The 25499-nt window shown below is 46.4% G+C and overlaps 1 protein-coding gene, 1 long non-coding RNA gene and 1 pseudogene across 3 annotated transcripts in view; 1 reads left to right on the forward strand and 2 right to left on the reverse strand.

The window, feature by feature from the left end:
* The window catches only part of LOC143268211 (bcl-2-related protein A1-like), a 282316-nt pseudogene that overhangs the window by 164263 nt on the left and 92554 nt on the right, over positions 1-25499 (reverse strand).
* LOC143268078 (uncharacterized) lies at positions 13770-17123 on the forward strand. The gene is made up of 2 exons (XR_013043665.1): positions 13770-16290; positions 16338-17123. It is a non-coding gene; the product is annotated as an uncharacterized LOC143268078 (long non-coding RNA).
* Positions 19901-25499, reverse strand: part of LOC143268208 (insulin-like growth factor 2 mRNA-binding protein 2) — an 80379-nt gene continuing 74780 nt past the window's right edge. The window contains exons 13-16 of one of the 2 annotated variants that reach the window (XM_076549350.1): positions 24754-24885; positions 23085-23198; positions 21636-21724; positions 19901-20709 (exon numbers count right to left, since the gene is read on the reverse strand). In XM_076549350.1, coding sequence (XP_076405465.1) covers positions 20661-20709; positions 21636-21724; positions 23085-23198; positions 24754-24885 — 384 coding nt within the window. In that variant the 3' untranslated portion in view covers positions 19901-20660. The remainder of the gene's footprint in view (positions 20710-21635; positions 21725-23084; positions 23199-24753; positions 24886-25499) is intronic. The other variant, XM_076549349.1, reaches the window with a different exon arrangement.

The raw sequence follows: 25499 nt of genomic DNA on the forward strand, positions 1-25499 counted from the left end.
CCTTTTTTCTTGATTAAAAAATTTCCCTTTTCTATTGGGAATTTCCTTTTATTTCCTTCCCTTCCCTCTTCTCTATTGGGAAGACTTCCTTTTTTATTTTCTTTCTTTCCCTTTTTTCTATTGAGAAAGATCTTTTTTCATTATTTTTTTTCCTGTCTCAGGAGCCATTGTATTTCTATCTTTAAAAGTTGTGCAGTTACCACTTTTTATTTTGACAAGCATTTAGCAACTGTACATTTTGTTGTTCCTGAGATGGGGAGTTTAAATTCCCCATGACCCTGCCAATCCTGGAGTCCTCTTACCCTGCGAATGTTCCCTCCACTTCCTAAGATGACCGGTTCCTCTGTCCTTCAGTGGATCCTTTCCCTTCTTCAAGCCCCACGTTGGGCACCAAATGTGTGGTTGCAACCCGGGTGTGTGGCTCCACTCAGATCCATGGAATGAAGACTCAGAGGCATCTTAAGAATGAATCTAGCCTTTCATGGCTGCAGGGGGGTCCAGTCTCGAAGGACTGAAGCACTTTCCCTCTGCCTAGGGTATTTTTATTTACTCTCTATTATAGTTTAGGCAGCTAATTTCCATACCTTCAAAGCACCCTAAAAGGAGCTCCCAGAGACCAAATGCCAAGTGCAAATTACATGATTTATCAGGTGTTGGTTATTTGCAGCGATCTTACCCTGCAAGAAAATGTCATGAAATGTGACAGAATCCACTAACTAGAGTTTTATTAAGATAGGGTAAAGAGACAGAGGTGCACAGGCCTATGGAGAGGACACATGTGTAAAGATGGAGCCGGGAATCATGGCGCCAGATTATAAAGGCTGGGCCGCACCTGCACACACAGGCTCATGTGGCTATTCCACACATGCGCATAGATTACATGGTTGCGCTGCATGCTTTACGGGTCCTGGTCATGCTAGACATTTCGACCCAGAAATGACTAGGCGGAAATGACTAGGTCCCGCGGGGCATGCACAACCATGCCCAACCTTGGGGGTGTGTTGTGAATCCATATCATCGGGTACCTCGGTTTTCCTGAACACACATAACTTCAGCCATTTAATATTTGATGAAGACTCAAAAACAAAAACCAAACAACCTTGGAAACAAGGAAGCATCTTCAACAAATGGTACTGGGAAAACTGGATGTCCACATGCAGTACACAGTATCTATCACCTTGCACAAAAACAAACTCCAAATGGATCAAAGACCTTAACCTGAAACCTGAAACCGCTGGAAGAAAACAGTAATACCCTAGTGATACAGGTGTAGGAAAGGACTTTCTGAACAGGACTCCATTTCCACAAGGTTGAAGGCCAGCAATTGACAAGTGGGACTCCGTGAAACTACAAAAGCTTCTGGTTTTTATTGTTTGGAAACAAGTCCTACAATAGATGAATGGATAATGAAAATGTGGCACATACACCCTGGCAATACTAATCAGCTGTAAAGAAAAATGAAATAACTTTGCGGGTAAACAGATGGAAGTAGAAAAGGTCAAGTTGAGAGAGGTAACCTAGACCCAGAACGACATGCACTGTACGGTCTCTTATTGGAGGCTCCTAGCACCAATCTTCAGATGTGAATACGTAGCCTATAGGGACTACGGAAACAAGGAAAGTAAAACAGAACCATTGTCAAGGTAGGGAGGTAGGGGAACAATAGAGAGGGGACTAGCAAGGTGCCAGGGAAATGGGAGCGGGGAGTCCCTAGGGTGGGGGAGGGGAGTAAATACAGAAGAGGGTGAAAGGGGGGTAAAGGGGAATAGCAGGACGCAAGCGATTTGATGGGGAAATGGGAAAGGCAGGCTCTTTAGGGACTGAAGAGGGAAGTATATACAGAAGGAGGAGAGGTGGGTCAAATAACAATAAGGATATCTAGCCACATGGTGGTGGCACACGCCTTTAATCTCAGTATTCAGGAGGCAGAGGCAGGAGGATCTCTATGAGTTCAAAGCCAGTTTGGTCTACAGAGCGAGTTCCAGGACAGCCAAAGCTACACGAAGAAACCCTGTCTTCAAAAACCAGAACCAAAACAAAAAACAAACAAGGACATATGAAAAAGCTACAAGGAATCATACTATTATTTACCAAAAAAAAAACATAATATAAGAAATTGTGTGTATAAATATACATATATATATTTTAATGAACCTTTCTCATCTGGACTTTTTGTGCTCCCTCCAAGAGCCAAAGATCACCTAACAAAATCCCCAATAGCATACAGGAAAAGTACTCTTATGAGTTGTTGTCTAGGGCTGTCTAAGAGACTCCCAAAACATACAGTCAATTGCAATTTCCCTTGGCTACTCCTCAGGTGTGAAGTTAAGTCCCTATTGCTGAAGACACAGGTACTGCAGAAACAGAGCCTGGAGGCCCACAAGCTGGGACAGACTTGAAAAGTCCCCTCCCTGATGACCAGCTTTCATGGTATCTGAAGGCACTATGCAAGCTTCCAAGGGAGGGAGACAACCAACAGTCCTACCCAGCTATGACACCTGTGAGCCACATCAAAGACCAGCATGGCAGGATAACCCTAAAGAGACGGTAGTGGTACACATACCTTGGTGGTACCAGTAGCTCTCTGATTGGACTTGACAAGTTCAACAAGAGGTAAACCATGCCTGGCACTGGTAACTTTGTTAGCTAATCAGGGCTAGTGAAGTCATGGTTATTGGAAGAGAATCTATAAACACTAATTTACTAAACTAGCATGACCTCTATCAAAAGCCTATAATCATTTGTCCTTATACCCACAGATAAGTGTATTTTTCATCTTCGTCAAGAAAACTTCTCTTCACAACACAAAGAGATTATTAGAGAAATCCACAAGCAATAAAAATGCAGAATTATAGAGCCCAGTCCCAATGGATGCATCTCCAAAATATTCCTGTGCCTAAGCCTCCGTGAACATTGTGGAAGAGGAAATGGAAAGTTTGTAAGAGCCAGAGGATCAGGGAGTTTGCTGTGGGACTATGTCTCCTAGTCATGTCTGGCCAGCATGACTGTCCAAACATGAGCTGAACAAGGATAACACCAATGGACATGACAATCTACATAGAGAACCCACGAGGCCTCAACCCTACAGAGAACTATACAGATAACTGAGGATGGCTAGAAATGGGAGGCGGGAGGCGGCCTTCCCAGAGAAGTGCATACCAACTGATTCAGCGCCCAATGGTCAGCCCTGAAACTATACACACAGGTAGCATTATATGGACTGAACAGACTCTACTTAGTAATGCATATGTATATCCATATCCATATATGCATACAAATAACAATTGGTTAAAAAAAAACAGGACATGAGTTTGAAGGAGAGCAGGGAAGGGTATATGGGAGGATTTGGAGGGAGGAAATAAAAGGGAGAAATACTGTAATTAGATTATAATCTCAAAAAACTTTTAAAGGAAAAAAGAAAAGAATAAAAATTCTGCAACTTAACCATGCAGAGTTAGCTTGTGACGTTGTTTGGCATATATCCTGGCTGCCTTCCACCATATTCATGCTTATGTGTGAGTATTTTTAATTCAACAAATATACCATGTTGTGCTTATATGATACCTTTTTATCATTTTTATTTTTACACATCATCTCGAACATTGATCCTGACCATATCTTCATGTCAGTGTCACAATTGCTTCACAATCTAAGGTATGGCCATAACTGTAAGATCATTACATATAACATTTTATACAATATTTGGCTTTTCCTCTTAGAACAAAATGGAATCATTAAGATCTAGGTTGCTGGTCATAGGCTGGGTGTCTAGGCTAACACTTAGGTGTGTGTTAACTGCATGGTAGCATACGCCTGTAGCCAGACACTCTCCAGAGCTATAATGATTGTCCTTTCCAGCATGGGATAAGGGTCTTGAAAGACCTCCACCAAAGGCCCAGACACAGTTCCAAAGGCCCAGACACAGTTCCCCCAGAAACCCAAAAGACCTGAGGAAAGAGATATCTTAAAAATTAACAGAACTGAGTCAGTTCCCCCCTCCTGGAGAGGGTGAAGTCAGGTGTTTTTAAAAGAACAAAGTCAAGATGTCTGGTGGTGACCAATCAACTGCAAGATGCCCCTCTCCAGAGATAACATGACCAGACCCCAGAGATGGGTTGTAAAACTCCTGACTGGGCAAACAGTTAAGCTAGAATAAGACAAAGTCCAGGCCCGGGAAAAACTGGACCAATCAAGGATGGACCTGTACTAACCCCCTCCCCTCTAAGAAATTTTGTGGGTTTTGCCTATAAAAACTAACTTCTCCAAGAAAGAGGAACTCTCTTCTCTGCCTCACTGCATCGGGTGTGGTGGACGAGGGTTCCCTGCTAGTTTGAACTATGCACTTGCACTGAATTAAACCTTGCTGTTGCATTCTGGACATCTTTGGTCTCCAGTGGTCTCTTTGGGGATCCTAATCTGGGCAGAACAGGTCTGTGTCTCCAGGGATTTAATGCCTACATTTTTCACAGGTGGGCCTTTATTCAGTGCACACTGAAGGATAGAATGAATCATCTCAGGGGATGACTTGAACTTCACAGAAGTTTTACAAGAATTTTTTTTTATAAAATTTTGAAGAGACAAAAAGAGAATATAGGGTAATGAGCCTTTATGCAAATATGTTCTGCAGTTATTAAAGTACAAATAATTCTACTAGGTATGGCAGTATACACTTTAATCCCAGCACTTGGGAAACAGAGTTCTGTGTGGTGAGCCGTAGCAATATAAAATAAAAGTCCAGCTGTATATTATAAGCCATACTTTGATAAAGCCAGGGGTCAGTCGAGTGGGAAGCCAATCAGCAATGTCTATTGGTGTTATGCGGCTTACTATTCAGTTGTGCCTTGCTGTGAATTCCTTGTGCTCATAATTCTCCTAAAATGTGTATGTGTGTGAATCTCTATTTCAAAGCACCTGGATAGTCAGGTAGACAGAACCTTCTGCTCTGAGCTCCAGGCCCCCTCTTTAGCACTTGTTTTGGGTTTCTGCCTTTTGCAAACACCCTTCTTGAGCTACTTCCTAAGACAGAGCCAACCCCAAACAAAGTCTCAAAAGACAAGCAAGGAACAGATAGCTACCAGGCTGTCTGTTAGATGCCTGAAAACTTCCCAAACTAAGATAAAATGTCCTTTCTGAGACTACATGTCTCACAGGTCAAATGCCTACCAACTAGACAAACAAGCTTTGTTTCTTGTGCAAATCAAGGCCTCTCTCTCTCTCTCTCTCTCTCTCTCTCTCTCTCTCTCTCTCTCTCTCTCTCTCTCTCTCTCCTAGAGAACCTCTTAGATCAAAGAGAGTTCCCCCTCAGCAGGTGTTTCAAGTTGTGATGCACATTGACCAGCTATCAGTACTCTTTCCCAGCCCTGTCAGGAAACTGGTGGCAGAGGAAAAAAGTGAGTTTTAACTTTTAGTGACCTACAGACTTTCCCTACCCTATCACCTGTAAGTTTATAGTTGAACACATTTATGATAGACTCATAATGCTTTCTCCTAACCACAGTAAGGATATATTTCTAGCATACAAATTCCTTTTCTGACTTATCCTAACTACTAACTGACTCCACTCTTACCTCTCCCCTTGTGGGTTGCAAATAAATTGCCAGGAAGCCTCTAGCTGGGACCCCTACAATCTTGTGCTGTATATAAAACATAAGGTGTTGCTGTTTGGGATAGGATATAGACCAGTCCTGGGGGAGGAGGGAGGAGGATTGAGGGATTGAAGATTTGAGGGAACTGAGGATGGAGGGAACTAAGGAAATGAAGAGATCTGACAGAGTTGAACTAGTGATTGAATGATGGTGAATCCAAGCAACTGGATTCATGCCCGCCAATGGTAGTGTCTCTCCTGGGCCCCTGGATTTGTATAAATTTAAGGCTGGACCCTTAAATATTATACAAAAGTCCTGGGCCAGCCTGGTCTGCACAATGGGTTCCAGGCCAGCCTGGGCTACATATTGAACTCCTATCTAAAAAACAAAAGCAACAATGCTGATTTAGTTCACCTATTTCTTCTAATGGGGGATGGTCAAACCTGGCAAGCAAAACCCCGATGAGCCGTCATGTTCTTCATAAATGCATCAGGATGTCTCCCTCACAACAAAGAGAGTCATTTCACATTTAACAAAATAATTGATTAAAAAAAATCCCCATATCCAGTTCCATAGCTCCCCGATTATTTTAAGAATATGTTAGAATCTAAACTATTTTGGGGTTTGCTCCATTTATCATGTACCACACTGTGTGCCTTGCTACCCAACCAGGAGCTAAGGTTTTGAAGTTGATTTTCTCAGGTAGTTGGTTTGGTTTATTAGGCGAGGACCCCCTTTAGCTGACTTTACTGCAACAAGAACCCGGAATGTCAAGTTGTGCCAGTTAGTGGCGCTGGTTGTGGTCAGCGGTGCAGGCTATGTTGGTCTGAACTCCGTTGTGGGTTTTGATAAATCCTTCTTAAAGTGTGCGTGTGCACGTGTGTGCACGTGTGTGCACGTGTGCTGTTTCATTCATAATTACAAAATGCTGACTTTATATTTCTGTCACTACTCCTGTGCTCATGAGTTTGAATTGTTCTAGGAAGAAAAAGCTCCCAACCATTTGGCTGCGCATGTATTTTACACAGTGGGGGACGGCATGGCGCTTAAGTTCATTGTTATTGTTTTGTTACCACACAGTCCCTGCCTTAAACTGGGAATTTCCTATTGCTGTCCCGATTTTCTTTCATAGGTCATTTAGAAAGCCATATTTGGGCACAGTTGCTCTCATCCCTGGGTTATTGGTACTTCCAGACCTTTGCAATAGAAGAGGAAATGCCTTTCTTTGAAGAGAAGAATTTTCACTGCTTTCACTTTCAAATTTGAGACTCTGAGGTTTCTCTTCTTATACCATAATTCTGCACATCAGGGTGGCCTTCTGCATCAACAATCATTTGCTTGGTCCTAACATATACCATAGTGGTGCCACAGTCTCAATGCCAGTGTTCTACTCACAGGACCACTAAGCCCAGTATGAGATGTGTTCTAGAGTCATGATGAGAGCACTCATCTGAAAACCAAAGAACTGGTGATGCGGCCCTGAGGCCCTGAGTTTGATCCCCAATGCCACCAAAACCCCCTCTGTTCACACTATGAGTGGTTGTGCTATCAATTCAGTATAAAGTTGTATTTGTGACTGGGGACTTTTGTCTCTGTTTTTGCTTACACAGAGCAAACGATGGGGGCGAAGTTCCATGGCAAGGTGTGTTCATAGTAGGTCTGCCACTTCCACCCTGTTCTCCCTGCAGCACTCACGTGTTTACCTCCAGACTTCTGGATATAGCCAAGACTTACATGTTTTTCTATTGCTTCCCTAAAGAAGGTATAATAAACCATGCACAGCCCTTGATTTAACCTCAGCTGTTCTAGACCCAATTCCTCATGTTCCTTCGCATTGCTGAGTAATTTAAGGCACTGTGGCTTATTGCTGTACCTTCCTAAACAGATGTTGAGGGTACCAGTCTTTCTTATCATGAACAGTACAGTGAGACAGGTACCTGTCTTGGGGGTAGGTTACTTGAAATGGGGTTGCTGGGTCAAATACCCAGGAGCATTTGTCATTTTGCTAGGTACTGCCAAATTTCCTTGCACAGAGGTAGCTGCTTCTCCCCTCATCCCCAGACATGGCTTCACTGTGTAGCCCTAGTTGTCCTGAAACTCAATCTGTAGACCAGGCTGGCCTTGAACTCACAGAAATCCACCTGCCTTTGCCTCATGAGTGCTGGGATTAAAGGTGTGCACTGCCACCTCTCAACTAGCTTCATTTTTAAATTTGTGTGTGTGTGTGTGTGTGTGTGTGTGTGTGTGTGTGTGTGTGGTTGTTTGGCCTGTGTTGGAGCCCATCTAGGTTTCCTGGTGGCTTTATCCAGCAGTCTGCATAAAGAGGATGATTGGACTACGGGCCTGAGTATCAGGTGTTTGGAAGGGTCTGCACTTGGCTGTACCTAGCAAGGGGGAGGTCCTCTGCTCCTCCCCTTGCATTGTCATAAAAAGTCCTTTGGAATAAAGTTCTGGCCTGATGGATTAGGATGCAGGCCCTCCCGAGGCTATCCTGTATTTTCTATCTATTTCTCTCCCTTTCTATACTTCTAACTAATATTTCCTGCTGCTCCTATTCAAGAGTACTCTGGGGAAAAGTGGGGGTGGGATGGCCCCCCACAGATGGTGCCAGTGAACAAGGACAAAGACAAAAAGAAAATCCAGAGTACTTGGCAAAAGTGAGAGTAAGGACCTACCTGCCAGTAAGCAGTTGAATCAGTCCAATTTTGTAGTGAAAAATGTTAAATGAGGCAGGGGGGTTTATCCTCAGGAGAAAAAGAAAAAAAGGGGCCTAAAGGATGCCCAAGTGCTACAGTAAATGTTTGTCTTTGTCTATGTTTCTCTATGTTTTTCTCTCTTTTTAGTAAAATAAGCCACAAACTTACTTTGAGATATTAGGGGAGAATAAGCTTTAGGTATATACCTTGTGAAGGCTTAGGTGAATTTAGAGTGGAGTACTGGAGTAGGTTTTCCCAGCCTAGCACACAGAGAGTAGTGTGTCTGGCAGTCTGCGAGTTTGGCAGTCTGAGCGGCTTCAGAAACTCCAGACGCCGCTAAGAATGATGGACACTAGGGGCAGCAAAACAGCCACAGCCAGGCATCTGCAGCTGAGGCCCGAGGGACATTAGCGCAGTGCAGGTGGCAGATGCCCGAGGGCCTGCAAGCTTTCTGCAGAGAGAAAGCAGCAGTGCGGAGAGGAGTGAAGACCACAGCAGGTAGTGGATGGAAGCGCAGCCAAGGCTTCATTAGACCCTAGTGGCTGGTACAGTCTTGCCTCTTGGAACCGTAGTCCCTGGCAGTCAGAGCCCCGAGATGCCATGGGAAAGGCAGAGAGCTGAGCAGGTGACACAGCAGAGGTGACAGGGAAGAGGCCAAGAGCCAAGCGAGCAGCTGGAGTGCTGGAGCCCAGGGAGCTAGAGGCATGCTTCAGGCGGGGGCTCTGCAGGAACTGCTGGGACACAGCCCAACCTCCCAGCAGCAGGGTGTGGCTGGAGCCATGGTATCGCCCTGGGGTTATATTCAGCATGCAACAAGAAAGCATCCAGAAGTTTCTGGGACCCAGAGTGCTGGAAGCAGGTAATGGGACCCAAGGAAGCCACAGTAGCAGCTGGATTTCCTCCCAGAGCCAGGGTTGCTGTAGGAAAGCAACAGCTCATGGCAGCTGAAGGAGCCTTGAGCCTGTGTGGCTGTAAGGTGATTGAAAGCTTTCTATTCTCAGGACTCGGAGGTCCCAGAAATGACCGGTTATGAAAGGCACAGACAGACTGGGACTGTAAAAGCTGTAAAACTGAGCTAGCAGCAAAGGCTTTGCAGTTTCTGTTTGCTGGCTAAAAGAAAGTCTCTTTTGAGAGGGCTTTTCACCAATCAGCTCTTGTGGAGCTAATAGCTTTCATCCCGAGGGAAAGACTAGTATAAAATGCTGTTGTAATTGAAAGTACTTCTGTCCATGAGAACAAAAGTTGCAGAGATGCTTGTTTGAACTAAAATTGTTAACTGCAAAAAGGTTTTGGTTGTGAGAAACATTTCTTCATATTTGGAAGTAGAAGTCTAATACCAGAATTTTTTTTTAACTTTTTGCACTTGAAAAACTGAGATAAAACTACAAAAAGGTTTTGGTTATAGGTTTCTCCATATTTGGAAAGCTGGTACCAGAATTTATTATTTGAATCTTTGGACTTAAGAAATGAATTGCATAGGGTTGATTTCATTGCAATGGGACAATTTTGAATTTACTTATGTATATAGACCCTATCAATGGTGATGACTTAGGAACTGTTTTATGGAACTATTTTTGTTAAAAAATGGAACTGGTTAAATGGAGAAATTTATTTTTTGTGCTTAAGCTCAAGATGAAGTGTATGCATATGTGCTTTATTAGCTGTGGTGATTCATGAATTGTTTTGTGTTTAAAATGGAGCTATTTATATAAAAAAGAAACTGCTTATGGAACTGGTTTTGTGTTACAAATGGAACTGTTTAAATAGAGAAGTTGGAGTTTTTTTTCTAACTAGGCTTGATATTTAGTTTAAAAATTATAAAGAAACAGGGGAATTAATATTCCTTAGTCTATTTAATTTAAAAAAAGTATTTTCTTATTGAGTGGATTAATGTTATGTTTTGTTAGTAAGAAATGCAAATAGTTATACTAAGAGATTACTTTAAAGTGTAGAGAGTTTTATTAAGAAATTGCTTTTGAATGTTTTGCTGAAGTTTTTTTTAAGTGTTAATGGTTATATTGAGAATATTGCTTTTAAATGTAGGTTTGTAGGAATTATAATTGTATATAATATTTATGTTAGTTATTATGTTATCCTAAACGGAGAAGTTTGGGTTTTCTTCTAACTAGGCTCGAAATTTAGTTTAAGAAATTATAAACAAAAGGAAATGTTATATTCTCAGGCTATTTAATTTAAAAAATATTTTCTTGTTACTTGAGTGGATTAATGTTATGTTTGTATAGTTCTATTAAGAAATTGCTTTTGAATGTAGCTTTGTAGGAATTGTAATTGTGTATGGTAACTTTTATGATAGAGTTATTAATCTATTGATATTGATACACCAAGTTAGTTCAAGTTCAGGGAGTATTTAAGTTTGATGTGGATGCATCAGAAGTTTATCCTATGTTGTGTTAGTAAGAAATCCAAAGGTTATATTAAGAGATTGCTTTAAAGTGTAAAGAGTTTTATTAAAAAGTTGCTTTTGGATTTTTTGCTAAAGTTTTTTAAGTGTTAATGATTCTATTCAGAGTTTGCTTTTGGATGTAAATTTGAGAGAACTGTAATGATGTATAGCAATACTTATGTTAGAATTATGTTAACCTGCTAATGTTAATGATGAAGCTAAGTGAGTTTTTAAGTTTGATGCACTTGCATCAGGAGTTTGACTTGTTTGATGCAGTTGCATCAAGAGTTTTTTTTATTTTAAAAGGGTTTGATGCAGCTAAGACTGCTGTAGTCATATTAGACCAATTCCCAAAAGGACATTCCATCTATATCATCTTCTACTCCTTCAGTGGGAGGTGTGACAGATTTGGAGATTGCTGTGAGCTCTTAATAGGAATTTTTTTCTTTTTCTTTTTTTTAAATATTAAGAAGGGGGACCTGTTGGAGCTCATCCAGGTTTTGTGGTGGCTTTATCCAGCAGGTTTGCATAAAGAGGATGATTGGACTATGGGCCTGAGTAGCAGGTGTTTGGAAGTATCTACACTTGGATGTACCTAGCAAGGAGGATCCCTTGGCATTGTCATAAAAAGCCCTTTGGAATAAAGTTCTGGCTTGATGGATTAGGATACAGGCCCTCCCGAGGCTATCCTGTATTTTCTATCTGCTTCTCTCCCCTCTATACTTCTAATATTTCCTGCTGCTCCTACTCAAGAGTACTCTGGGGAAAAGTAGGGGTGGGATGGCTCCCCACAAGCCTGTATGTATATCTATGTATCATGTTCATGCAGTGCCCCTGGAAGCCAAAAGAGAGCATCAGATTCCCTGGAACTAGACTTATCGTAGTTAGCTGCTATGTGGGTGCTGGGAATTGACCCTGGGTCCTCTGCAAAAACAGCCAGTGCTCTTAACCACTGAGCATCTCTCTAGCCCCCAAGAGGTATTATTTTGTATCACTCCCTGCTGTTTCCTGCAAAGCCTGAAATACTTATTTTGTTTCTAGCTAAAGGTGATGAGCCTCTCTGATTTAGAGCATTTCAGTCCTTAACAACCAGCCAGTGGAAACCTAGGAGGAGAGTGGCAGGCAGTTTTTAATGGGTAGTCATGGGAGAGGCATGAATCACATTTGTTCATGTTCTGTGGCTAGAACTTAGTCATAGGGCCACATCTTTCAACAAGGATCTTTAGGATACAGTGTGATTGAGGACTAATCAGATAGCACTTTGCAGCAATCTTTAACATTTATTCAATCTTTTTTCTGTTTTAAATTTTTTATTACTGCATATGTGTGGAGTGTGTGTGCATAGGTCAGAGAACAACTTTGTAAAGTTTGTTTTCTCCCTCCTCCTTCCCATGGGTTGCATAGTTACTTGGCAAAAACCTTAACCTTCAAAGTCATCTTACTGGTTCTTTTCTTTGAGAGGGTCTCACTATGCAGCCCAGCTTGGCCTTGACCATGATCCTCTTTCCTCAGCCTCCTGAAAGTTGAGATTACAGATATCTGCCACTATTAGTGGCCTGGGAATACTCTCAGCTGAATCATTGCAAAAAGGTAGTTTGGGTATAAAAATCTCCAATAGTAAGTTACCTCCTTGGGCCTATGCATGAGTCATTAACCAGACTTACAACACCAGGCATTCACTCCCTCCATTTGGGTAGGCTTCAAATCCAGCATGGAGAAGTTGGTTGTTCCTATAACACTGTGCCATTATTGCACAGGTGGGCACATCTGGCCTGGCAGGTTAGTTTTGATCTTCCAATTGGAAGAGACCATTGGTAACTTTTCTTGCCCAGCTGCCTGCTTCACATCTTGTGGGAACTTTGAAAATTAGCCAACAGGGAAGAAGTAGTTTCCAGCTCAGTTCTAGCTTGCTTTCTTTGAATGTTGCAATCAAGATGCATGGTGTCTTCCATGGAGGCTTCATCCTCTAGTTCTGATGAGTAACTGACAAGAGCCTGTATTGCTCTAAAGGTCTCTGAGTCCTCCCTGATCAGATCCTGTGATGGCTACAGTTGTATTTTAAAATACTGTGCTTAGGAGATCTTTAAAGCAAAATTGCCTCTAATATGTAAATCCTAATTGACCAAGGACAGATCACTTCCTGGAATCCTGGGGGCTATTTATTATTCATGCAAGATAACAAGTCACACCTTTTCTCTTCTGTAAAAAAGCTTGGTTGCCCCAACTGCACAGGATGTGCTTGATTACACACAGGCAGAAAGAATGTCAGGATGTATGTTTGCCCAATTGGACAAAAGTGGGGAGTATATACCTTTGTGATTTGTGCCTTTATAGGCTCCTGACTAATGTAATTTATATCCATACTATGGCAACCCCGGGTATGAACCTGGCCAGTGTCCATTGTCCTGGCCAGTATTTAATAAAGCCTGCTTCAAATTGGGCTCAAAAATTGTAGTTGTGGTCTTATTCTCATCAGGTGAGATTTACAATCCCATGATGGTGTCCCACACCCAGTACCAGGGTTTATTTAGTGACCCTTTGCTAGGGGCAACAGTATTACCCATGCAGGGTGTCTGCCTGTAATCCCTTTTGCATTTTTTTAATTGGGTTACAAGATAGTGTCTCCACACAGCTTTTTTTTTCGAGACAAGGTTTCTCTGTGTAGCTTTGTAGCTTGTCCTGGATCTTACTCTATAGACCAGGCTGGACTTGAACTCACAGAGATCTGCCTACCTCTGCCTCCTGAGCGCTAGGATTAAAGGTATGCAACACCACTGCCTGGCTTCCACATAGCTTTTTGTACACCCCTTGTTTTGGCTATCACTTACCCCTTGACCCCTTGATTTTCAATCCCCCAGTGTGTCCCCTGCTTAAACCTTTCTGCCCCTAATTGAAGGGTTCACAACACGCCCCCCCCCCAGTCGCATTTACCAGGCGGACACTTCCGCCTAGCCAATTCCAGTCAGGCCGGACACCTCCGCCTAGCAAGTTCCGGCGCCTCACACGTGTTCTTGAGAGCGGGGGTACCCCGACCACGGTCTTCATTGGCTACGGTCAGCCCCTATCGCAGGCCTAACTTTTCTAGCCGTCTCCCACGTTTGCAGTCTGAGATATTTCTCGCGTTAGGGCCACCACCGTTGGTGCGTCCTGGGAGCCACGTGAGGCCGGCACGTCCATCTCCTTGACGAAGGGGCAAACGTTGTCTGGATTCCCAGGGAATCCTTTCCTCACCGTGGAGGGGGCCCCTGCTTCTGTGGCTGACGAGTCAAGGAGCAGCCTGCGCCCGGTATCCGCCCTTGGCCTTGGGGACGCCTGGGGCCTTGGCTCCGGATCACATTTATTTTTTATTTTTCTGCCTCCGATGCAGACATGGGAAACAAGGCTTCCAACCCTGTTAGTCCTTCCTCTCCGTTAGGCTGTCTTGTTGAAGCTTTAAAACCTCTCAGTTTAATGCCTTACGTAAAGATTTCTAAGCTAACTTGTTTATGTTCAAAAAAGTGGCCAAAGTATGCTTTAAAAAATAACAAAGAGCCGCCGAGCGGCTCCTTAGATCCCGATATTTCACGGGAGCTATCCAATCACTGTCGGTGTTCAGGCAAATGGAAAGAGTTGCTTTCTTCTTTCTCAACGCTAAACTGTCTCTTCTCGTTTCCTTCTCTCCTGCTCATATGCTCCTAGCTGTACGTAAACCAGAGGATTCTCTGACTCCGGAATCTCTGACTCTAGATCTTGCTAAGGAACCAATAATTAAAATTCATGTTCCATCCTCTCTCTCTAACAGAACTCTCTCAGATACAAAGTAAGCTGGGTTCTTATACATCTAATTCTGCTTCCTTTATTAAACAGTTTCAATATATAACTCAATCTTATAGTCTCACCTTTCATGATTTCCTGAGGAGCTCAGGTGTGTATGGGAGCAGGCTAGGACTCATACAGACGAAATTCATCAAACTAACCTTTCACATCCCCCAGGAGCTGAAGCGGTTCCTGACCGAGAGCCACACTGGGACTACAACACCCAGAGTGGCTGTCTAGCCAGAGATAGGTTTATTACCTGTCTCCTGACAGGCCTCTGTAAGGCTGCCCTAAAACCAGTAAATAGTTCAGGATAAATACGAAAATCTGTCTCTTGTTCCCCAGACCTACCTGACTAAAACTTAAGCATCTGGAGAGCAAGGCTCCTGACCCCACAGGCAAAAGAGTCACCTGTGGCATTTAAGGTGTGCCAGGGAAGAGATAAAAGCCCGAAAACAAAATTGCCAAGTGCTGGCACTCGCTGACTTCCAAAAGCTGTTGGGTCCCTGTTTTAAATGAGGAAAAGGCCACGGGCTACCGAATGCCCTGCCAGGCCATCAACAGCCTTGTTAAAAGTGCCGCCTAGAAAGACAGAGTCAGCTGACTGCCCCCAGGCACCAAGATGCATGGGTACATCAAGCTAAGACCTCCAACAGACCTAGGCTTGGCTACAGACATGACAGGGAACCCAGAACGCAGCAGGGAAACGATCTGTTTCTTTCCTTCTGGACACCAGAGCCATTGACTCAGTCCTGGGAGTTTTGGGATGCCACCTCCTTTATTGTCGGGGTTGGGGGACAGCCTTATCTACCTCAGCAGACACCGCCATTTAATTGTATTTTCAGAGGCATCCCTCTCACACATACATTCTTAGTGGTGCCAAGTTGCCCTGTACCTTTAATGGGGAAGGATCTCCTAGCTAAGGTAGGAGCGTCCATTTCTTTTCACTCCACACATTTGCCTCCTCCCAGACACGCCAGCAGCTCTCCGACTTCTCCTAGCCAGTAACTCTACAGACTCCAAATATGCTTTTCATATCCTCCTGTCCCACGCTGCTATTTGGAGGGAGCGTGGACTTCTCACAGCAAAAGGAGGATCCGTGTCTAACTCAGGCCATATAATGGCCATGCTGGAGGCTTCCTACCTCCCCAGGGCTACAGCTCGATTTTACCCATATGCCCACCGTCAGGAAAAGTTAAATATCTCCTCAGACCAGTTCTAACACCAGGTCTTTTTTCCAAGCCTCCAACTGTTCCAGATAGCCTGTTAACTCCTCTTTTATGTCACCTAAGGTCTATTCTATGGAGCTATGCGGACTGCTCACTACCTCAGCCGTGTGACAATCCTTGCCCATCTCCAATACACATTGGGGATCAGGTTCTTCTCTTTCCTCCAGGCCAGCGCCCTTTGCCCCTTTCCCCTAAGTGGCAGGGACCCTTCAAGGTAATTCTTGTAACCCCCACAGCTGCTAAACTTGAGGGCTTTCCTCACTGGGTCCACCTGTCTCACCTAAAACCCTTTATCTCACCTCCATCCCAGAAAAATCTCTCTTCATATACAGTGAAACAAACAGGGCCTCTCACTCTCAAGCTCCAGAGGACATCAGGATCCACTGCCTTGTCACCGATTCCAGAGGAATAAGGTATCACCCCTTCCTTTCCCAACCAGGGCCACACAGAGCCGGAGGCAAAAAGAACCATCAAAAATACCTAGGCGGTAAAGAATAATGTAATACAACAATTTATCATTGTTCAATACGCAGCAACTGATCACCTGTGTTTCCTAAGTGCTAACCTAATAAGGGAAACAGGTGCCTTAAATAAACTACCTCCAGCAAGGCTTGCCTAAGGAAAACAGGTGCCTTAAATGAACTACCTCTAATGAGGCTTGTCTCAGATAGAAATTAAGCAGAGTACTAAGACCAGATCTACCTCAGGTAAATGTCACATGCCTCTATCTGGGCAGGCCAAATCTACCTCAGACAAATGCCAACTCCAAAATAAAATAATGATTCTTTCTCTCTAAGCTCTCTCTATGTCAACAGTATCTTGTTAAATGGGAGGCCCCCAGCACCAGCACGGATGGACAGCCGCAGAACCAGGAGACGGCAGAACGTCGTTCCAGGACCTCCACCATCATCCCTGGACTTCACAAGATACCCCTCACCCCCCCCCCCAAGAGCCAACCAATGCCCACTATTCAGCTGGAAGCAGTCTTTGAGAGAAACGTCGCCCCCGTACCCAGTCAACCACAATTTTTTCTTTTTTTAAAAAATAAGAGTCGGGAATGAAGGGTTCACAACATGCCCCCCCAACGGTCGCATTTACCAGGCGGACACTTCCGCCTAGCCAATTCCGGTCAGGCCGGACACCTCCGCCTAGCAAGTTCCGGCCAAGGCATCTCGCGTGACCAGAATCCATGACATTACATGGCAGCGTGCAACGTGACCATGTGATCTACACACACGCGTGGAGTAGTGACGTGACCTGGCCACGCCCCCAGCCGGTTTTTAAAGCGGAGCGCCATATTCCCGGTTCTCTCTCCCTCTCTTCTATCTTCTCTCTCTCTTCTCCACGCACGTGTCTCTCCCACAGGCCTGAGCACTCTCTATCCCTTTATCTCTAATAAACTCTTATAAGCGGATTCTGTCGTGTTTCGTGACGTTTCCTTGCAGGGTAAGAACACAACGCAGCTAAATAACTAACACTAATACTCCCCTTTCTTTTTACCTGTGGTTCTGTTTCTCATGCCTGAAGGCACCACCCCTCTGCCCTCCAATGCCCACTTCCTACTTTCCTTTCTTTCACAGCAAAAAAACCAAGAGTCACAATTAGGATTCACATGTGAGAGATACCACGTGGCATGTGTCTTTCTGGAGCTAGGTGATCTCAATAGTACATTTTTTTCTAGTTCCATCAGCTGCAGACTTTATAATTTTTTCTTAACAGCTGTATAAAATTAAGCGTATAGACACTATATTTTCTTTTTATTAAACTTTTTAGTCTTATGTGTTTGTGAGCCTCACATGTGTGGGATTGCCTGAGGAACTGGAGCTGGAGTTACAGGCAGTTTTGAACCATGTGGGTACTGAGAACCAAACCCAGGTCCTCTGGAAGAGCAGTAAGCCCCTTTAATGCTGAACCATAACCCTGGCCCCATGTACCACATTTTCATTATATATTCATCATCTAGGCTGCTTCTGTTTCTTAGTTACTGTGAATAGAACAGCAATTGTTAATATTCTGACCCATCCCTTGGGGCCACCCTGGGTCCTGACATAAAAGCCTCATTTTAAGGAAATTCTCCTCCCCCCTCCCTCTCTCTTCTGTTCTTTCTCCATTTCCATGATGTGTGCACACCTCAGCTTTCTCTCTTATCTTTCCTCCGTTTCCCTCTTTCCTTTCTTTCCATCTATTATAATAAACTCTCCACGCGGATGCAGCGCCTGGGTGTGAATGACTTTCCACGTGCAGCTGCCCCTGCTGCATCTGCCCAGTGTGTTTTCCCTCACATGTGGGATACCCTGGCCTGGCCAGCTGGGAGTTCTCCACTCCTGCAAATTCGTAACAGCAATGAACACAGATGTGCTGCTCAATGCTGTCCTCTAGTACAGCATCACCCTTGCAATCAGGAACGCAGTGCTGGGGTTGCCTGCTCTGGGCATTCGCAAGACCAGTCCTGCTAACAGTCATGGATGGGGGTGGGCTCACAGCGTTCTACCCCTTCCTGCTGAACTATTGGTTATTGATAGATTCTTAAGGAGGGGGAGCTGTTGTCTTCAGTTGTATAGCCACTGCTGAGCCCACCAGGCTACAAAGGAAGCCATGGAAAGTCACATAGGACAAAGCTAACAGATGAGAAGGTGTGGGAGATACGGGGTAGACAAGGGTGTAGGGGAGCTAAGAGGAGATGGAGGTAAAGAGTAATCTGTAAGGATTCTGTAGATGCACAGATGCACATCTGGCGCCTTATACGTCATCAGCGGGCGACTGCGTCCCAGCCTAAAAGCCAGACATGCACCCCCATGTTCTCTCTCTCTCTCTCTCTCTCTCTCTCTCTCTCTCTCTCTCTCTCTCTCTCTCTCTCCCACACACCCTCTCTGCTCTTGGTCTCTGTCTCTGCTCTGTCTCTGTCTCTCTGCACCCCTCTCCTTCTGTTTCTTCTCTGCCAGGCCTGGCTTCTCCTGTCCTATCCCCTCTTCTAATAAAGCCCATTCTAACTCTGGTAACCATGGCTCATGACTCTTCCACCCATGATTCTTCCACCATCCACCAAATCAGCACCGCTGCTGTAACCAGCGCTGATCTAGTGCCGTATAACCTTTCATAATCTGTACGCATTAATTTGTTAATTTAATTAACCTTGATGCATAGCATTCTTAAGAGTTCCTTCTGGCTATGATGGGACACCGTGCAGCCTTGAGGCAGGGGGAAGGGCTAGGACTTGCCTCTACTGGATGTGCCTCCCCCTGGGAGGCCTTGCCTTCTTGTAGGGGGGAGTGGGGGGTTAGTTGGGGGTGAAGGCTGGGGGAATGGGAGGGGGGAAGAGCGGGGATCTGATTGGTGTGTAAAATGAAAAAAAATTCTTAATTAAAAAAATGGAGGGAAAAAAAAGATTTCCTTCTGGAACCAAACAAAGAGACCTAAAACTGGGTTGATTTTTGCTTCTGAATTTTTGTTTCACAACTTTTTTGGGGGATTATAGCCCATTAGAAATTTTACCAGGAAAAAATTCAGAACCTGTAGCTATATTAAAGGGTTAAAGGTATGCATCACCACGCCCGTTTTACACATTTTTAAGCTTCCATCTGTACTGATATTTAAAGAGGGACAATTAGGAGACAGGTGGCCAACTCAGCAGTTCTCAACCTATGGGTCGCAACCCCTGGGGGTTGTTGAAAGACCCTTTCACAGGGGTCACCTAAGACCACTGGGAGACAGATATTTACATTATGATTCATAACAGTAGCAAGATTACAGTTAGAAAGTAGCGATGACATAATTTTATGGTTGTGCGTTACCACAACATGAAGAACTCCATTAAAGGGTCATAGCATTAGGAAGGTGAGAACCGCTGCTCTAGAGGAAGGGAGAGCCTCTGCCCTGAGTTGCCTGACATGTCCTGCTGGGGCAGGCTGAGGCAGCAGCTGGCGGTGCAGGCTGGCCTGTAGTTGTCCTGTAGTTCTACAGATCCGCACAAACTGCCATCCCACGGGGACCCAGCAGAGGCGCACTTCCCACAAGCCCCCAGGCGAGACTGCTGTGCCCGCTGCACACTGACTCATGGAGCTGGGTCCCTCCCAAGAACCAGTGGACAAGAAGCTGCCCGGGTCCAACTGTCCAACTGCTGTCCCCCTAGGCCTCCAGCTGACACCCCCGGGGGACACAAGGCTCAGCAAATAAGACACCAGGACGCCAGGATCTTGTTAGCTTGGATATATTTTTTTCTTTTTTTTTGTCACAGAACACTGTTTGCAGTAGAGGAAATCGGCATTGCAGTCTGGTGGTGTCTTGGCTTCTTCACATAACCAGGACGTGGTCATCCTTCAGCGCAAAAGCCCTCATGGCACGTACCCTATTGAAATTCAGGACGGCTCCAATATCATCTCTTTTTCTTTGTCGTTTTTTAAAAATAAACATTTTTAGATTTGTCCACAGAAGGCCACGCGGGCTCTTGGCTAGCGGAAGACAAGTCAGAACAGTCGCTGCACACTTGGGCTGCCGCCTGCTCCAGGCTGGCAGTTGAAATCTTTTTTTTTTTTCAACTCATTTTTATTAAAAAAATAAAAAATGCTCCAACTATCAGTTTTACAAAATCTCTAAGGGAAACACAAGAGCAAGGTGCTGAGGTAAAAAACACCTGAGGTAGCTTTATTTGTGTGTTTTTCTCATTTTAAAAAAATCTGTAAATTTAATGCCCTGGGCCAACAACCTCGTATAAATTGCTATTTTCCTGCACTTTAAATTTTTAAAGAAAGAAACAATTTCACTAAATGATGATGGCTTGTATACCAAAATGTAAAAAGACAAAGTACATTCTTTCTTTCTGGAGTTTTCCTTTGTTTGGTTGGCTGGTTGGTTTGGAGGGTTCTCGCTTTCCTCTTCCGAGAGGCTGGGACAAGTGCCATCGACTCTTGTTCGCTTGAGGAACCAAGTGTAAGCTGAAGCTGGTTCGTGTGTTTCACGTTTGTTCCGTTTGTGTGATGTGATAACTCAGAGCACTGCTTTGCCTGGGGGGGGGGTGCATAGATATGGGGGAACAGAAAAGGACGAAGGGGTTCAGAAGGATGGCGGGCAAAGAGGAAGGGAGGGGAGGGAGATAAACAGAGAGAGATAGAAATATATAGCAGTATGCAAAAAAAAAAAACAGTTTAAAACCTGTGAGGCAGAGAAAGGGGTGCATGGGGTAAACAGGTGACAAGGGCCTGGGGCCCCTCCTCAGGGACGGTATCCCTTCTGTTGACAGACACAGGTGACCCACAACTGCCATTAAGTGTTCCTGACGAGATTTCCCTCCAAGTGAAGTTCGTGTGGGCGGCTCAAAGTTCCTTTCTCTACCAATGGACCTCACCCAAGACTTTATTCTTTGAAGTCTAGAAAAGCCTGCTTTCTCTTCAAAAAGAAAACAAAATTAATAATCGAGTAAAAATTGTAGTTAGTTGAGTTATTTGATATATTATTTCTAAAATATATTAACGCTGCAGGCACCCTGTGTAACCCACAGGCCACACATCTTAACATCTTTCCCCTTCTAGTATGTACAGACATGTACAGAGACAACGCTCCACAGCAAAGAAAAGGCTGCGGATTTCGCTTTGCTTTGAGTCACCTATGTTAGTTCAACTGAAAGGGATAGCGTCCTGGGAACCGAGGAGGGATCTGAGTGGATGGGCAGTGGATGGCTGGAAGCCTGCAGAAGCCAGGGGAAGCTGGGCGCAGGCCAACTGGTGTTTCTGGGGAACCCGGGCCCTCCCTATGGCCTCCTGGATCCCAGGATGTGCAGGGGTCTGCAGGCCCTGGCTGCCCTGCAGACTTCTCACTCCTCAGGATGGTCTTTGGTTTGCTCCCGATCTGCTGGCTGTTTGGTCTCCTCTCTCTCGGGGGGTTGGGAGGGTTACATTCATCTCTTGTTTGCTGGCGCCTGTGGGGGCCTCACTTGCTGCGCTGTGAGGCGACTCCCTGAGGGTATTTCTGCTCCTGCTGCTTCACCTGCTGTACAATTTCCCTGATCTTGCGTTGCGCAGTCTGCAGCGGAGAGAGGGAGGGAGGGCACAGGGAAGAGACAATCCCAGTTCTGGGGCCCACACAGGGAAACAGAGGGCTCCGGACTTGGGAAAGGTTGAGTGCTCGGACCAATCTTACTTCCCCCAGGTCGCTTCTGCCCACGCTCAGCCGCCAGGGACAGAAGTTTTCTTCTCTTCACCAAGCCAGCCGGGTGCAAGGTGGGAGGGGGCGGGGAGAGGAGGGTGCACTGGGGTGGGAGGGGGGGGGGGACTAGCAGCTTCTAACTCACAGGGAGCAGATGGCCAGAGAGTAGCAGGAGGGGTCAATGACGGGGTAGAGGCCAAAGGCCCTGCCACGCCCACCTGAGCTCTGACATGCCCCCTCCCCTCCCCACCCCTTTCCGGAGCACTGGAAAGACCAGGAAAGGGGAGACACTAGCGCCCTGACAAAGCCCTGAAGAACAGGAGTTCCAACCCTGAGCCACAGCTTCCCACGGGCTGAACTCTGCCACTGGCCCAGGCAGCAGTCACAGGCAGCTGGCCACCGAGCAGCCGGGAGTCGTTTTCACAGCTGCCCTTCTCCTCTGGCCTCCAGGAGGATCACAGCCGCCCTCTTCTAAAACCCGCCCAGCAAAAAAGCATCAAGACACCGAGGCCACACACTGGGCCACATGTCCCTGCAGCGCTGGCTTCTGTGAGTGCAAGGCAGCAGTGATGTGGAGTTCTGGGGAGACCGGGAAGAGAGCAGCAGAATACTAGGTCCCTTTCCTTGGTATTCTGAGCCGCCCCTTGGGGACTTCTTGCCCAGCGTCCTGATGTCGTCTTATGTAAAGTCCTCTTTAAGAAAAAACTCCCCCTTCATTGTCTCTCCTGACTCATGCCAGAGGTAGAGTGCACCTCCCTCTTTCGCGCTCTCTCTCTCCCCCTTTAATAACAAACTTTCCGCGTGGACATCTGTGTCTGGATGCTGAGATTAAACTCTCCACCTCTCCACACATCTGCATGGCCGGTCTCCCTCACCCACCAGGGCACCTTGGCCCAACCCGCCAAGGCCTCCCTCGTCACAACACCTCTGTGAGTAGTCACTTTCCACAGTGAAAGGTGGCCACCTGGCTGCTCTGCTGGGGGCTGGCTGGACATGTGGCTCCTCAGAGGAAGGCTGGGAGGGCAAGCGACGCTAAGCTCCCGACCCCAGCGCATCATGCTAGGAGCCTTGCACCAACCGTTTCCAGTCCCCGAGGTCAGGGGCCAGGGAGGGCTTCCCCCGTGTGTGCTGTGTGGTGGTCAGGAGGGGCTTTAAGCACACGGCCACTCGACACAAATACAGTACGTGAATTAGTGGGAGGAGCTGGGCAGGAGGCAGGGCCCTCACAGGATAGTACCTGGCTGGCGAAAAAGTGTCCGATGATCCTGACGATCACTTCCTCATTTTCATCTGGGGTTTGGTCACGAGGCACGATAACTTCTGCGCTTGTCAAGTTCTGGAGCTCATTGACCTGGAAAGGCAGAGAAGGAAGTGAGTGAGTAACACACACACACACCCGGCCCCCCAGCCCGCCCACCCCGGTCACCCATGAAGCTGATACTTGGGCTGTGGACGGAGAAGCTAACCGCCCGCCCCCTTTCCTTCTCCTGCCTCAGCTCCTGTAGGTTTGGCTCCAAAGGGCTGACTGACAGAGAAATGGGGGTGTAGCCCTAACTCCACGAGGCTCTGCCTCTCAGGCTGAATGCTCCCATTCTGCAGACACTCGTGCGGACTTCTAGTAAGAGCCCAGGTCAGTGGCCCACTTCTGGACCTGCTTCCCTGGCTGCTGGCCAGGAGCTATGGCCTCCTCTGACTCAGAATAAACCCACCCACTTCCTTCTCCTCCCTCTCCTCACCCCCCCCCGCCCTCTTCTTTCCTTCCTTTGCCCCCTCTGCTCCCTTTGGGCCAAGGTTGGCCTTGAACTTGCTCTATAGGCGAGGATGACCATGCACTTCTATCCTCCACTCTCCGTTTGGCTGGGTTCTACCTGCCCTGGCCCTTGGCATTGATGCTCAGCTCACAGGCAGGGTGAGGGGCTCAGAGGGGTGGCCACCCACAGCTGGGGAGAGAGAGGATTCAGTGACCGCTTCCAGTCTCGGTCTCCAGCACTTCAAGTCTGTCGAGCGGTCAGTGTGCGTACCTGGGGTTTGGACTGCACTTGTGGATCCTAGCCAACTACATTCTCTTGTGCATGACTCACCACGTCTAGAATCTGCGCTGCCCGACCCCAGTTCCTGCCACTCAACGTCACTTCATCATCACAGGCCCAGAACTGCTCCGGTCACCTCCTCACCAAGTGAGAAAGCCAAATTCTTGTGTCCACAGATAACCTATTGATGTCTAGGGATCAATATTCTTTTCTCGGGGGGGGGGGGGGCGGCTGAAGGTTGACCCCAGGGTCCCATACTTGCTAAGTGCATGCTCTATCGCTGAATTATGCCTCCAGCTCCGCAATCCAGCTGACGTGTGTTACTGAGACCTTCAGACTGAACACATAAATTACACTTTCTCACCCTATTGCTGAGCTAACTCCCCTAGAGCGGATGGCCAGACTTGAGAAAGAACCAGAAAATGGGATGTGCAGTAGGGAGTGAGAGGGTCCCTGGAGACTGTGGTCCAGAGACAGCACAGGGCAGCTGCAGCCTCCGAACTTGGAAACCAGACAGAGAGGGGTCTCCAACGGGTTCTATCTGCTACATGTGGATGTGAGGGTGGGGGTAGGTGGGACGGGAGATGGCCTTCTTGTCTTGGGATATAAACAGGGCTGGGTGGCATAGTGCTCAGGAAGAGGGTGGGCTTGACACCATGGAACTGGGCCCTTAGTGCTAGAGCCCAGCGGATGACCTTTCTGTCCTTGGAATCCCCATGCCTCATGCATCCTGCACGAGCCAGAGCCCAAGCGTGTCAGCCCAAGGCCCTCAGACATGCTGAGAGCGAGCAAAGGAGCGAGTGAGGGTCTGAGGGGAACCGGGCATGGCCAGGGCAGGGAACTCATCCAGGTGAAGGGAGTCGGGAGCCAGCTTACGGTTTTCCCCCCTTTGCCGATCACGCGGCCGGCTGTGGACGAGGGAACACGGATGTGGGCTTCCAGCTTCACCTCTTCTTTGGGGTTGAAGAAGTTTTCTTCCTTCAGCTTCCCAAAGATCCGTCCCTGAGCCTGAGGACAAGATGACTGGTGATTGGGCCACTCGGTCAGCGCTGTGCGGGAACTCGGGAGTCCCAGGGACGGGATGTGTGGGCTTCCCTCCAGGCACGGGGCAGCTGCCCACCCGCCTCAGTTCTGCCACCCATCTCAGCCACCACGCTCCACCGTCTGTGCATGCTGCCGAGCCTCGTGATCTGCAGGTGACTGCTTCCTCTAAGGAACGTGTGTGTCTAGGCAAGGGCAACCGTGAGCCACCAAGACTGCACCCTGTTTTCATATGCCCAGTGCCTGTAAGTACGTGATTGGCTGAATGTGTTTAAGGCATTCTTAACCCCCCTCCACTGTATGCTCAGTTCTCTGGTTACTGAAGGAGGCAACAGGATCTGCTAAGTCTCAACACGCCGCTGCTTTTGTGGTGCTGAGAATCAAACTCATGGCCTTGCACATGCTGGCCAAGTCATCATCTCATCATGTACTTAGTCGTTAGTATGTTGTGGGACCATCGCCACTATCCAGAATATTCTGGATCCATCTCAGGGATGGGACAAGCCCATAATCCCAACCTTTGGACAGTCGAGGAAAAGAATTGCAGGTTAAGACCAACCTGAGCAATTTAGTGAGGCCCT

The sequence above is a fragment of the Peromyscus maniculatus genome, chromosome 12 (genome assembly GCF_049852395.1).
Source record: "Peromyscus maniculatus bairdii isolate BWxNUB_F1_BW_parent chromosome 12, HU_Pman_BW_mat_3.1, whole genome shotgun sequence".
NCBI lineage: Eukaryota > Metazoa > Chordata > Mammalia > Rodentia > Cricetidae > Peromyscus > Peromyscus maniculatus.